Raw genomic sequence first — 15459 nt, 5'->3', positions numbered from 1 at the left:
GAATATAAAATGCATACTAAACTACAGAAAATACTTCAAAATGTAATCTTACATAAAAGACATGGATAAAACTTATCTGTAAATAGGTTGGGTCAGGGCATTACGGAGCCATTTGTAATGTGCTTGGTTTGTAAATGAATCCATTAACTACAAATTACTCCATAATCACAGATCTCTACTCGCACTCTTAAAGCACATATTAAACTCCATTTTCCTTCTGCCATTTGTGTCTGCATCAAACCGGGAACATTCCCTTTCCTTTTCACACAGGTCTTTGCCCTAAACTCCTTGTGTAAAGATACAGCTCTGACACAATGGAAAACCAGCGGAGAAAAGGCACGTCACCTGTGAACAGAAGCGTGGTCTGAGATATTAAAGCAGCAAGCTGTACCGGTGCAAAAAACAGCAAGTGCTCTGAAGAGACCCAGGGTGTCGTAATGGCACCATTTACATTAGCTTGTCACCAGTACCTTGCACCACACACTCGTAATGGTGCTGAATTAACCTGTCTTTGCAATGTCAAACCCTACTCTGATTTTTTTTTTTCTTTTTCCTTTTTTCTCATTTTGAAGCTGTTCGAATGAACGAGAGAGAGAGGAAAGTGAGGGACGCATCACTCTGACAGGGCCTCTAATTGGACAGCGTGTCTGAGCTCTTCAGGGGCAGGTCAGCCGGAAACGGGCAGATAATGACAAGACGGCAACCGCCTTTCACTTTGGCGAAGGTTAACACATGTACACATATTTGAATGACAGCTACAGGAGAGCCAGTAATGGAGAGAGATTGTTCGCATCTGCTGTGTTTTGAGAATATTTTTAGTGTTTCTCATGTATCTTTCCCCTCACTCCTCAAAAAATCTTGTGAGATTCACATGCGTCATTCACGTGCGGCGTTTATGTGGAGTTCTGTAGCCAACCTCACCCTAACCCATCCCTGACCCTAACCAACTCATCCCTTAACTACCCTACCCTAACCCTCAGTGGTTCTCAACCTTTTTAATTTAAAGTCTCCCTACTGACCAAGACAATATTCTCAGGCCCCCTTCCTCAAAATAGTTGTGTGAGACAGCATGCAGTGGTACATTTCAACCAGAGTGAGAAATGTGATGTCAGTTTATGTGGTAAAGTTAATTTGTTAGTGGATTTTAATAAAGTTATTTTAATATAAATTATTTTAAATTATTTAAAGTCATATTGAGGCCCCCTTGGAAGTTTGCTGGTGCCCCATTGTAGACCCTAGCCCCCAGGTTGAGAATCCAACCATATGTCTAACCTAAACCAACATAAGTCTACCCTAACCCAACCAAACCATCCCCTACCCTACCCTACAAAATCCTACCCCAGTCTACACTAACACAAACCTCTCCTACCCCTACATTCACCCAATTCTAGCCTACCCTAAAACAACCCTACACCTACCTAACCTAACCCCTCGCCAACCCAGCCCTATCCTACCCCAGCCCTTCCCTCACCCAACACTACCATACCACCCTAAACTAACCCAACCCTAATCATACCTTATAAAATCCTACCCCTACTCAACCCTATTCTACTCCTATCCTTTCCCAACCCAACCATACACTAACTTAACCTAACTTCACTTAACTCAACCCCTACACAAACCAAACTTCACAAATTCCTACCCTAACCCAACCCAACCCAACCATCACCTACTATACCCTAACCCTACCTTTCAAAATCCTACCTTAATCTACCCTAACCCAACTCCTAACCCTGAAGGAATATTCCAGGTTCGTGATGTAACCAACTGAAATTATGTTAGGAATGTATAACCACAAGTTTATCCACAATAGAAAAGTAGTCCTAGTTCAAAAATGTCAATTTAGACAAATTTGTATAGCTCAATTTATGCAAGTTCTTTAACACAAATACAAATTTCACATTTAGTCTTTTAAACCCTCTGCAATGTTTGCCCGGTTTACTTCCATTTTATGTGTTACTGGAACTGCATTTTTTTTTTAAACTGAGGAATGACTCGAATTGATTTTCTGTGGTAATTAACATTACGCCACCAGTGCTGTCAATTGTGTGTAACTTGTATTGAACTCTGAATATCCTATAACCTTATTCCCTAACCCTTACCTTTGGAGCAGCAAGTGTGAATCTCACAAGAGTTTCGAGGAACGAGGTTTACCTAGAAATGACCCTCGTTATCAACTGGGTACTCTCGACTCACTATGGAGAGTTTTTGGCAGTGAGACGTTAACTATACCCTGGCGGTGAGTAGGGGCTTCCGTGGCAACTGGTTGGCAGATTGAATGTGGTTTTGGTGGGGCAATTAGCCCAGCCCAGGTCAGGCTCCCATACTCATACAGTCACAGTGAAGGTTTCCTGCTCGGGAGGTTTCCTGACCCAGGTCCCTAAACCCGCTTCCTGTAGACCCTTCAGCCACTGCAGCTTCACAGTCTGGTAGGTACCGGCGGCCTGCTTTGCCTCACAGTACAATAGCGACGTACCACTTTGACTCGTGCCACGGACCACCAGCTACAGAGAGAGGAAATGAAAGGAAGAAAGAGGGATGGGGTGACAGACAGAAGAACGAGATGGTGAGAGAGCAAAACAAAACGAATGAGCCGGCACAAACGTGGTGTTTGAGCAGCTGTGTAATCTCTCCATTTAAATTTCACAAGCAATTGAACATTCTCCATGGTTTTGTGCATTTTTTTCCCGTACACACAGTGTGAGAGAAAAAAGGGGTGTGGCGTACGAAGGGGCTCGGAGAAAAGAAAAGTTTCTTTGGAGATTAGAGTGTGTGCTCTTGCGTCCCTGACTGCGTGCACAGAGCGTTTGCCATGGGAGGCCGCTCAAGTGCTTTTCTAGATGAGTACCATTTCCACAGTCATTACACTTTAACTGTCAGCATTTGGTATAGCAGCTGGATCTCTCCCATACATTTATATGATGAGGGCCAATTTTTGCATTTTTTTTTTTTTCTCAGAAGAAATGGGAGCTGCTCTGTTAATAAACACTGAATTCTTCATCCTCAACTAGTACTTTGAAATGCCACCAGGTTTGGGGTGTAATTGAAAGGTTGCAGGTTCAAACTCTGCTAGGTTGATGAAGTATCACCATTGCCCCTTGAACGTAAGTTGCTTCAGGAGCACTGATCCTGCAATAAGTGTACTGTAAGCCAAGAGTTTTAAAACTTTCAGTTTTAAAAAGTTTCAGAATGGAATGTTTGGAAAGAAATACTACAATACTACTTACTACAAACTACACACTGCACAGAACATATTCTGTATACTTCCTACCTTAAAGATTTTATGTGAAACAGTATTCATTATGCAACAATGAGTGTTTTAAACTACAGTATGCTACACTGATGTCACATGTTAGGGGCTGTTCAGACCAAACACATTCTTGTATTGATGAAAGTGAGATGCAGCGCAACAAATGGAACAGAGCGCAGGTCTCTTGAAGGTCGTTTTAAAAGTCCATGTTCTTTTAACTTGACATGGCGCCTAAAAAACACGGTGCTCCTGCACGAGACACTGAAAAGCAAAACGGCTAAATACATCTATCTAGTGCATGTTTACAAAAACTGCGCAGACGGATGCAACACCATATTCGGTGTGAACTGCCCCCAAGTTGCCTAAAAACGTCCTCATAAAATCTTCTTTTCCATTCACATCTAAGCTCACCTTGCGGTAGAGTCTGATCCACCGTGTAAAAAGTGCATGCTTGCAAAGTCTGGACGGAGTCCTGGAGTCCCTCCTTTTTCCAGTAGATGCATTAAGCACCTCCAACTGGGTGTCGCCTGCAGTCCAGTTCACACTGTAACACATGGACTTCCCCTTCTGCCTGCAGTCACTGCTGCTCAGACCTGGAGTGCATGTGCATGCAAGAAAAAAAAAAAGAGGAAGACTGTGAAAGACAGCAAGACAGGAAGAGAAAGTGCACTCAAGGGAGGTTCTATTAAGCATGTGATTGCTGAAGTGTTTCATTAGCAGGCGAGCGTGTCTGTGTCGTCCGTGCTATCTTTGCGGTAAACACTGGTTCCAGGCACAAAGGATCTCGCAGGCTCCTCAATCATTGCCGTTCAGCTACACCAATTAGCACGGCATTTTTTTCGTTCTAAAGTGGAAAGTATCGTAGCATTTCACATGTTGTTTGGGTCCTGCTGACTTGTGAATGTATTATGCAAGGCACAATGGTGTAGCATGTTGTAATAGGGTGGCAACACTGCTGAGAGTGTTGATAAAGGGGAGAAATTTGGCATGTAAGGCAGCTCTACAAATGTTTACCTTGAACTTGAGTGAAGTCAAAGTGAATATTCACAGTTTGAGATGTGAAATTTCCATGTTTAGAGCGATTCTTACACCGTGTCCTAACCAGGCATGACAACTTTCCAGAGACAAGCACTTTTATCTTTCTACAATAAATGCAAAACCGCTGCATGTCATGACAATTTCAACTAAAAAGACTATATCTGATGTCAAATATACGGCTTTGTGGAATGGTATTTTTGACCAATAGTATTTCTAAGTTGGCGGGGATACGCAGCGTAACACTGCAGAAAAGAAAACATTAGCCATGTCCCAAATTGCATACTCTATGCCATTTTGTAATGTGAGTAGTGTGTTCTCTACTAAAATCTCGGTAAATATGTACATTATTTAAGATATAAGTGTTGAACTGAGTTTGGCTAATGCACTAAAGCTAGCAGCAACACCGTGTGTGTTTGAAACTTCACTGCCATCAGCTGAAAAAAGGCAAATGCTTTTGTGTCGTAAAAACCATTAGTGTTTCATTTGGGACAAAACTACTCTTTAAAAAAATTCATACACTAGATGGCCGTGTGCATAATATAAGTACACAGTGTACAGTGCGCGATTTTGGACACAGCTTAAGTGATCGACAATGTCCTGTTGTTCGTCATTTGTCACAGTTGGATAGAACCAAAACTTGATTTACATGGAAACAGCTTTTAGTGTTTGTTTCTAAATTGCATTGTACCGGGTTAGAACACAGTGTTATGCTGGCAGTGGACTTAATAGCGCTCAACAGTGCCTGCCCACTTTTTCAGCCGTCTGGGTTCCGAAAGTGTTTTTCCCATTTATTATTTCCATGGGCTTTTCATAAAGTACTTTCTCTGCAGAATCATAGGTAGTGTAGTTATTCAGTCCAAATTCTGCTATTCAACGTGATTTTTTTGACAATTATGTTAAAATAACACCGTATATGCTTCTGTTGAAGTCATTAGTCCATTGATAAACAACCTCTGAGCTTATGGTAGGTCTTTAAAGGTTTATAAGCTATTGTTAAAAATCAATTTGTCTATTGAGAAAATGAATGAGATTTTTACCTGAGCTTTATTTAAGCATCTTAATCCTTGTGGAAATCTGCTCCTAGCCTTGAACAGCTACAAGGAACTGCCTGCTACAATAACAGTCATATACTTTTATGTTGTAATGCTAATAGCTTCTTTCACAGAACTCACTCTCTCTTTATCACATTGTCATTTTGTACCCTTTATTCAGTGTATCCCTATATGTCTGTAATAGAGCATTTAATTTTTATTTTCCCTAAAGCAGTCTTCATCATTTGCTGTCACTCATTGTGTTGTCGGCTATCACCACTAAATGATTTTTCTGTATTTGAGATACAGCTATTGCTAAGTGCTAACTGTGCTGTATTTTTTATTTTATTTTTTATTAAAAGTGCTGTGCTTAGCATTTAAGTGTTTAGTATCGGTGTGGCCCATGTTTGAAGGACAATTTCACCAAAGCCTTGCAAGAGTACATATCGCAAGAGTTTTGCAGCACAACGCTTAGCTAATGTGACCTCTGTATATTAGATACAGTACAACTACTTCTAAATGTTAACAGTGCCATTTTGTGTGTAAGTGTTGTGCTAAAGCATTTTATCGTTAAGAGCTGGTATAACCCGTGTTTGAAGGACGGCTTCACTTAAGCTTGACTGAAGGGGTCATTTGCTTGGCTTCTGATAAGAGATCTCGGCCGCTTCTAGGGAACTCTGCACCCTTTATGATGGCGGTGCTTAAAATAACCAGCCCATTTTTCCCAACAAGAGAGCCCACACAATAGAAGAGAAGCTCATCAATGGTGGTGAAAGGAGCCATGCCGGAGCTGTGCAGCCCACTGGGCATGAGAGGAAGAGTCAATGGATCTCTCTCCTCTTCAATGGCAGTGATAAGGTGTTTGATGGAATTGATTTGAAGGAAGGATAGATCCAATAGGACAGTCCGTCTGCCACACTGAGGCACAAGAGAGTAGTTTAACAAAATGATAGAGTAAGAGAGAGAGTGTCCTTCTTCGCTCAAGGTGAAGGATTGAATGCTTGGACCAGGTGAAATTTGTGAGCACATGCGGACACTTTTCTCTCATTATTTGTGACATTCTTCTGTCAGATCGTGACAGTAAACAGTGTTATAAGTGTGAAGTGCCCCTTTCATGCTGGTGTACTCGGCTGAAAAAATAAAACCATTTAAACCACCCCAAGGTGATTTGCTGGTCTCAATCTGGTTTAGGTTGTCTCCCAGCCTGGCCAAGCTGGTCTTCATATGGACTCCCACCCCTCTAAAACCAGCAAAACAGACCAGCCTAACCAGTTTGGCAAGGCTGGGAGACCAGCTTACCACGATGTGCTGGTTTAAGCTGTTTATTGGCTGATTTACGCTTGTTAGTGCTGGTCAAACGGGTTAAGGCTAGCTAAAGGTCAAATATGTCATTTCCGCACCACTAACAGCACCGAACAGAATTGCAATGTGTTTGATTAGCCTGACTGGGCACAGCATAATACTGGCGCAACCAATTGCGAGAGTTTGGGGCGTGAATACCCGTTTGTTTGACCAATGGAAGACCGGGTGATATACAGTAATTGCAATATATTTTGGGCCACTAGTCATGCAGAAATTACACACTTCACCTTAATGCAGCCATGCTAATCTCTTCAGCAGGCATCTTCATAACTTGTATGGCCAACTGACAAAACAAATGCCCCTATTTTTAAACATACTGTAATTTAGTTAAGGGCATTTTAATGACCTCCCTTGTGCATACAACTAAATAAAGAGTGCAGTCAAAGGAAGGGTTTGAAGGACATACCGCTGAGTAAAGGCTGGTTGTGGCGGTAGCATGTGGGCAGGTGACCAACTCTCTCCTGCCTGTGGTTCATCATTCTGGAGAAGTGACCCGTGTGTCTCAGACTGCCCACCGTCAGACTGTACAGATACACTGGCTCCACAAAGTGACTGAGGAGCGCCCCCTGGAGGCCGAGCACATTCCACCTGTAGAAATTGTAGAAAGGTTTGGAAAGGTGCAGTCTTGTGTAGCAAGTGTTTTGACTATTGGCATAAAGTCTGGTCCACTTTGATGCTTATTCTGGCCAAGAACTGCCCACATGGACAGGAAGGCGAAATGACCAAGTACAGTTCGAGTTTTTTCATGAGATTTCCATTGACAATTTCTTTATCATAAGTGTTTGTTAGATGAGCCCGGTACCATGTTATCAAGACTTGGCCTCCTGGCCTGCCAACAGGGTGCTTTGCATCCTGACTTCTGGAAATTATGTAATGGGCGGTAGGTTTAATTCTATGGGCCATCCGTGAGAGTGTCATCTGAGGCTGAGACTACGAAATGTATAATCTATTCTAATGATATGTATAAATACACAGGTGGAAATTGTATTTGGTTCTTAGTCTAATTTTGAGGACGTTATGATCTCATTAGAACATCATAACCAAAACATTTAATGTGTTTGTGAATGATTAATTTGTTTTTTTCTGCAAAAGGGATTTACAGTATGTTGCATTAATAACTCACTAGCGCATGCAATGCGATCAAGAAGTGCATATTGCATTCTAATATAAAAAATGCAAATATAACATAACAAATATATCACAAAATGACTATATTACAAAATTACATTTGATCACAGCATGATTTCATAAAGTGGAATCTCACCAGAGGGAATACACATTTTGTTTTTAACCTCCACCCGTACTCTCACAAGCTAATGAATTTATGAAAAATGCAATCATTTACAAATATTACGCAGCTAATTTTTACATCATTGTTCTTTTGGTTAATTAATGTCTTTATGCTGATAATGATTGCAGGCGAGTTTCTCTCTGTTAATCTCTATTCATGACTTAAATAATAAGTCTTTATAGTGTTTGCTTTCCTCCCGCTCAGCATCTCACATACAGTATGAATCCATTTACCTGAGCAACCGTTTGTGGAATCTCTCTCCTATCAGAGTGATTATCATTAATGAAAACTAAAATGAAAATAAAAACAATTTAATAGACTGACTTAAAAATAAACTGGAAAACTAAAATAACTGGAAAAACGGAATTAAAATACATTTTTATGGCTCAAAAACTAAAATATGCCTGAAATGATCACAAATGATTTTTGGTATTAGTTTTTGACATTACAAACATTACAAAATTAAAGCTTTTAAATGATTTCAGATGGCACTTTGGCAGCCCTAATATACTAAAACTAAACTGAAACTAGCAAACACTAGAGACATAAAACTGTCATAGACTGAAACTAATGAAAACTAAATAAAAAGAACATTGAAATTAAAATAGAAATAAAATTGTAAACTATTCTATCCAGACAAAATATTTGTATTCTCGCTCTCTTTCACAGATTCTACCATAACAGAAACAATTTGGCCCTACAACATTAATTTACAGCAGGACGCATTGCTGTGAATTAGAAACATCTTTTAATCTCATGCAAGAAAAGTCAGCCATCTGGCCCCTGTAGAAATGTAAAAGGGGGGAGACTCCCTCTCGCCCTCCCTCGTACCCTCCTCCTAACCTCCCTGTAACACCCCCCCTTCTCCCCTCCTTCCCTCGCTCCCACCCCTCCTCCTGCACTGTAAAACAGTGGGCCATTAAAGTAATGCGTTCCTCTACATAAAACTGGAATGGAATATGACAGATCAGACTCACAGGCATGCCATTTACGCCTTCAATTAAAGCAGTCATCAACTTAATTAAACATCCACTCCACTCAATCAGCTCAGCATACCTTACTGCCTCGGAAAAATAATAACATCAAGAAAAAATGAGTGGTGCGTGCTCTGTCACAGTGTTTGGGTGATTGCTAAGATGTTCTGAGTGGTTGCAATGGTTTTCAGGGTAGTTGCTAGGCTCTATTGAATGATTGCTAGAGCACTGGTTCACTGTTGTTAGAGTGTTCTTGGTTAGTGCTAGGGCGTTGCTAGGTAGTAGCAAAGGTGTTCCGGTTGGTTGCTAGAGTGTTGTAAGGTGGTAGCTAGGGTGTTCTGGGTGGTTGCTAGGGCAATATGATGGTGTTCTGGGCTCTAGAGTGTTGCTAGGTGTTAGCAATGGCTTTGGTGTGGTTTTTAGGGTGTTCTTAATGGAAGGTAGGCGGTTGTTAGGGTATTGTTGCTAGGGTATTTTGGGTGGTTGTTAGGGCATTGCTAGTCAATTCCTTGGGCATTGCTAGGGTGGTGTTGTTGGTTGCTAGGACATTCTGGGTGGTTGCAAAGGACATTGTGAGGGTGTTTGGGTGGCTCTAGGTTGTTGCTAGGGTGTTCTGGCTGGTTGCTATGGCATTGCTAGTCATTAGCTAGAGCTTTGGAGGTGGCTACTAGGGTTACTGTTCTTGATGGTTGGTAGTTGATTGTTAGGGCATTGCTTAGGTGTTCGGGTTAGTAACTAGTGTGTTCCAGATGTTTGCTAGGGATCGCGTGGATGTTTTTGGCTCTAGGGCATTGCTATTTGGTAGATAGGGCATTCGGGTGGTTCTAGGTCATTGCTAGGGTGTTCTGGGGATTTCTAGGTGTTGCTAGGTGTTAGCTAAGGCTTGGGGGTGTTAACTAGGATGTTCTGGGTGGTTGCTAGGTCATTGCTAGGAATTGCTTGGGCATTACTAGTGTGTTCTTGGTGGTTGATAGGACATTGTGAGGGTGTTTGGGTGGCTCTAGGGTGTTCTGGGTGGTTGCTAGGGTGTTGCTAGGCATTAGCTAGGGCTTTGGGGGTGGTTACTAGGGTTACTGTTCTTGGTGGTTGGTAGGTGGTTGTTAGGGCATTGCTTAGGTGTTCGGGTTAGTAAATAGGGAGTTCCGGATGGTTGTTAGGGGATTGCGAGGATTATTTGATGTTTAGGGTGTTCATCTGGTTCTAGGTCATTGCTAGGGTGTTCTGGTGATTTCTAGCAGTTGCTAGATGTTAGCTTAGGCTTGTGGGGTGTTAACTAGGGTGTTCTTGGTGGTTGTTTGAGGGTTGTTGGGGCATTACAAGGCTGTTTTGCTTAGTTGTTATGGTGTTCTGAGTGGTTGCTAGGGCATTGTGAGGGCTCTAGGGTGTTGCAAGGCACTAGCTAGGATGTTCTGGGTGGTTTCTTGGGTGTTGCTATGTGTTAGTGAAGGCTTTTGGTATGGTTACTAGGGTGTTCTTAGTGGTAGGTAGGCGGTTGTTAGGGTATTGTTCCTAGGATGTTCTGGGTGGTTGCTTGGGCATTGCTAGGTAATTCCTTTGGCATTGCTATGGTGTTCATAGTGGTTGCTAGAATGTGTTTATTTACTAACCCAGTTCAAGTTTCTTAGATGCATGTGGGGGTCTTTTTTCAATGCAAGTCTGAGGGCATTTTTTTTGTTTTGTTTTGCTGTTTTCTGTCCATCATATAAAAATTGTATGTTTGATTGCTTTGTAAATAATTGTATACCTCTCCTCAATAAGCCAGACAATTTGAGGCATCATTCATGTCCGTAGCCCAAACAGTTTAAAGTTTATGTGCCAAAGTGTACTTAATTTTGGAGGTTTGTTCAAACCCCTAACCCTTAGTATGAGTAATAGTAATGCTTGCCTTAACAACTCCGGGTCCCATTATTGCAGCACAGCTTTCCTGTGGCCAAATGGAGGCAGCTGAGACGTGAGGAAGAGGGAAACAGAGGAGAGGAGGATAATGATGTGAGGTCAGGGAAGATGATAAAGGGATGAAAAAAATGAGTGCAGCTAAGGATGAAAAACGTGGAGAGTTGGTTGAGGGTAGTGGAGATGAATGGAGCTGGTCTATAATTGACTATATGGACTTTAAACGTCTTTTCTGCCCTGCTCTTGATGGTGACCTTCATCAACAGCCCCTCTGAGTTGTGGTCTCAACAAAAGAGCAGAATAACTCACCAGGATATAAAATAGAAAAGGAGTGGCAGTAGGAAAAGAGATCTGGATGCTCTTTTCTGTATTTTTCTTAAAGTAATTACTTTCACCCCACATTGTGACCTCGCCAGATAGAATCAGACCCTTGCGGTCCCGGGAGACACAATCTGATTGGTCAAATTAAAGGCGAGAGAGAGAGAGGAGAGAGAGCTTCACTTAAGCGTGACTGTGTGTTGCTGCACCCAACCCAACGCACTACTGGTAGGGTTGGTCGAAATTTTCAAATGTTAACATTTTTGAGTATCGTTTGTAGCATGATTCTTTAAAACAATGCAGAATTTGTTGGGAATGGGTGTTTCAATCACTTTAAGGAGGGAGGAGCAAATGAAAATGCATTTTTTATTTAAATTTAATATCCACTAAACTCCGCCCCCTTAGATAATATTGGTGTTTTTGTCAAGCTTTCATCCTAGAGTGACAAAAAAAAAACTTTCAGGTCACATTTCACCCCAAAATAAAATAAAAAATAAATAAGTAATATTTTGCAAAAACAAAATGAACTTTATTTTTTTGGACCATGACGATTGTTTGCATTGTGACATTATATTCATGACAATCCAGCACATTTCCCCTAAAATCTCATTATTATTTTTTGGTGTTTTTAATACATTTAATTGCAATTTACATTACTGTCTAAATCACTTCGAAAAGCAAAATACTATAAATTTACTTTAGACATTGTTTTAAATCAAAATGAGCTTCTGCAATTGTTTAATCACTTTTTAGTATAAATGCGTATATTGCAATATACAGTTTATCACTGACGATTTATTTTATATATATATATATATATATATATATATATATATATATATATATATATATATATTTATAATTTAGAGATTTATCAAAAGAAATAAAAATAAAAACAATTCAAGAATATAGAAATGTTTGCTTAAATCGAATCTCTAGATTGATATTAATAATATACACAGATCTTTGGGGGGCAGTGTGCTTAACAAATACACAGTGTACAATGCATATTCTTTATAAAAAATTGTAATTCATAACTATAAAATATAATTTTAATTTAGTTTCTTTTGATTTTGGGGTGAAATATGGTATGTGCATATTATTGACCGGTTTTATTATATTCACTCTTATATCACTCACCCCTAAATCCATGATATCATAAGATCACTGCCTTGTCTTCTGCCTACATGTGTGCATGTAACAGTATGAGAGATCGGAAATGTTCATAATTACACTTCTCAGGTTGTCAAACCTTACATAAACAAACAGAAGTAAACTGATGGCAGTCAGTCAAGCATATGGCAGCGAGCTCAAACACAGCTGTGTGTGTTGGAGTGTGTGATCTGTGGACAGTGCGATTCACACAGTGTGCACCGAGTGATGATGAGAAAGACATGTGAAAAAGACACATTGGCTGAAACTGAAGTAATCACATACTCTTGACAATACATCTGGGTCAATATCTGTCCACTCTCATCACCTGTTAAAAAAAAATGAACCCAAGATCACTCACTTTTTATTTTTTATTTTTTTATATATAATTTCTTCTCGTAGCTAGTTTTGTTGCAGTAGGCTGTATTTTATATAAGCACTGTAGGCAACATACGTAACAGTATTGTAAAGGTAAACATACACAGTTTAAACAAGGCACGGTGGCCCCTCAGCACACCAGACCAGAAGCAAAATAAATGCATTGGCTTACCGTTTCTCATGCGCCAAAACTTTGCTTGGTGCAGAACAGTTTGGAATAATGTGAAACAATGTAACCAGGGCCGTAGCAAGGTATTGTGGGCCCCCTAACTGTATATAGGTCAGAGCCCATTTCCTATTAAAAAAATACAGTTTAGAATTTGTTGTGAGGCCCCCCTGGACCTGTGGGCCCCTAGAATCATTACCACCTTTCACCCCACTAGTTACGGCCCTGAATGTATCATTCACATAAAGTCCTCTTTGCAGCTTGAGCTTGTTCAGAACGTTGAATCTTTGTGACACCTGCGCTAAAAACATGCTACACAAAACGCAATGAATGAAGCAGAGCACAGACGTGTCCTGACGTGCGTTTTCGAAAATTGAAGTTTTAAACCTTTAAACTTGACACTGTATTTAGAAAATGTGCCGGTCCTTCGCAAGACGTCTGTCCAGCAAGTGTTTACATAGAAAAACAATGGAAAAACAGAGCAGAACACGCAAAACACGTTCGGTGTGAACGGCCCCTTACTCGTCCATTCCTGTGTGTCTGAGAGAGTGCATGTGGGAAACAAGTTAGGTAGGCCTGTATATTTTTTCATTAATTTGAAACCCGGCATCTGGAGATTTACTTGAAAAACTGACCTGAACCCAGCCCGAAACCTGATGGCTTCTCTGGTTCTGTTGGGTCTGAGGCATGTTGCAGACCTCTATCTAAATTGTGCTGCATAAACTGTTAAGATCATATTGAAATGATGAAGGACTTGTTAAAAAGAAACTTTTTCGACTTTGTTTCTAATGTCAGAATACATTGGAGGGATATACAGAGTGGCAGCTGATACACACAGGAACAGCTCAGGGTTTGGGGAACTTTTCCACATTCTACTCTTATCTTTTTGCAGCTTAGTTTCAATAAATTGTCTTTTTGGACTGGGGAGGAAGTTTTGAGTTCTGAAACTTACAATATGTTTGCATAGTACAATTCACTTTTATTTCAAAAGACCAAGGTTCTTTGTGAAATTAATCATTTCACAATTAATCATCTCACGAGAGAGTGTTAATGATGGAAAACAATTCTCATGGGTAAGGTAGAAGTACAAAAACCGAACTCTCATGAGGACAGAGATTAATGCTGTGACATATCCCACGTTGAAGCTAATTATTGGAATATTAAAGCCACAGCTTTAGTACAAGTGTTGTCATTAAACAATAAAAGTGATCACGCCAGTCCCAAAGATCTGCATCTACATCAGATTGGATAACTGCCTCCCTCAATGCAAATATCACACCAACCTTTCTCTCGGTCATTATAATGCCGCATAAAAGTTGGCCTGTTTAAACGAAGCTAACTCACCCTTCATAAAAACTAATCCTCTAATAAAACTAAACCTTAAATCAATACACTGTCCAGCACTCATGCTTCAAAAATCATACAGCGGAGACCATTGGTCCACTGTCTGACAAAACATGCACTTCCTGCTTGGTAGAATTGTTCCAAAACGGCACAGTATCATCATGGACATTGACTTTGGCTACATTTACAGTTCACTCTAAGACCCAATGTACAGATCTGATATTATGATACATATCCTCTTTTTTGTTACGCCTATTTTTATTCACTTACGGTAAATTCATGTTCTGTGTTCAGTACAAGTTAAGGGGATAGTTCACCCAGAAATGAAAATTCTCTCATCATTTACTCACCCGCATGCCATCCCAGACTTTCTTTCTTCAGCAGAACATAATTTTGTTTTTTTAGATGAATATCTCATCTCTGTAGGTCCAAACAATGCCAGTGAATGGTGACCAAAAATTTGAAGCTCCCAAAAGCAATAAAGACAGCATAAAATTAATCCATATGACTCCAGTGGTGAAATCCATATCTTCAAAGGTTATATAGTATGGGTGAGAAACAGATCAATATTTAAGTCCTTTTTTACTGTAAATTCTCCTCCCTGCCCAGTAGGTGGCGTGTGCACAAAGAATACAAATGGAAAAGAAGAAGAATGTGAAAGTGAAAGTGGAGATTTATAGTAACAAATAACTTAAATATTGATCTTTTTCCTCACCCATATTTATCATATCACTTCTGAAGATATATATTTAACCACTGGAGTCTTATGAATTACTTCTATGCTGTCTTTAAGTGTTTTCTGAGCTTAAAAGTTTTGGTCACCATTCGCTTGCATTATATGGACCTACAGAGCTGAAATATTCTTCTAAAAATCTTAATTTTTGTTCAGTAGAAGAAAAAAAGTCATACACATCTGGGACATCATGAGGGTGAGTAAATGATGGGAGAATAAAACATTTTGGGTGAACTATCCCTTTAAGCTCAATCGATAGCATTTGTAGCATAATGTTGCTAACCACAAAAAGTAATTTAAACTCATCCCTCATTTATTTTAAAAACAAATGTGCTTATAGGGTCTACCTGCATTATGTCTTCATGGCAACAAAGTTGTAATATCGGATATACCTTTACACAGTAAGCAATTTTATGACACTAAAAGCATTTTGTCTGTCAGAGTCTGACACCAGGATTATACTAGTGCTGTTGGTGTTAACGCATTAACACATGCGATTCATTAGAAAAGTTACTTTTTCTTAATCAAG

At 40.0% G+C, this 15459-nt stretch overlaps 1 protein-coding gene across 1 annotated transcript in view; it reads right to left on the bottom strand.

Annotated features, from left to right (window-relative positions):
* Positions 1–1695: 1695 nt before the first annotated feature.
* The window catches only part of adarb2 (adenosine deaminase RNA specific B2 (inactive)), a 270658-nt gene continuing 256894 nt past the window's right edge, over positions 1696–15459 (bottom strand). The window contains exons 8-10 of the mRNA XM_051687556.1: positions 7088–7269; positions 3662–3843; positions 1696–2504 (exon numbers count right to left, since the gene is read on the bottom strand). Of these exons, the coding sequence (XP_051543516.1) occupies positions 2328–2504; positions 3662–3843; positions 7088–7269 (541 nt within the window). The 3' untranslated portion in view covers positions 1696–2327. The remainder of the gene's footprint in view (positions 2505–3661; positions 3844–7087; positions 7270–15459) is intronic.

This window comes from Myxocyprinus asiaticus, chromosome 44 (genome assembly GCF_019703515.2).
Source record: "Myxocyprinus asiaticus isolate MX2 ecotype Aquarium Trade chromosome 44, UBuf_Myxa_2, whole genome shotgun sequence".
Taxonomy (NCBI): Eukaryota; Metazoa; Chordata; class Actinopteri; order Cypriniformes; family Catostomidae; genus Myxocyprinus; species Myxocyprinus asiaticus.
The sequence above is the reverse complement of the archived record's forward strand: the minus strand, read 5'-3'. Positions and strand labels throughout refer to the sequence as shown.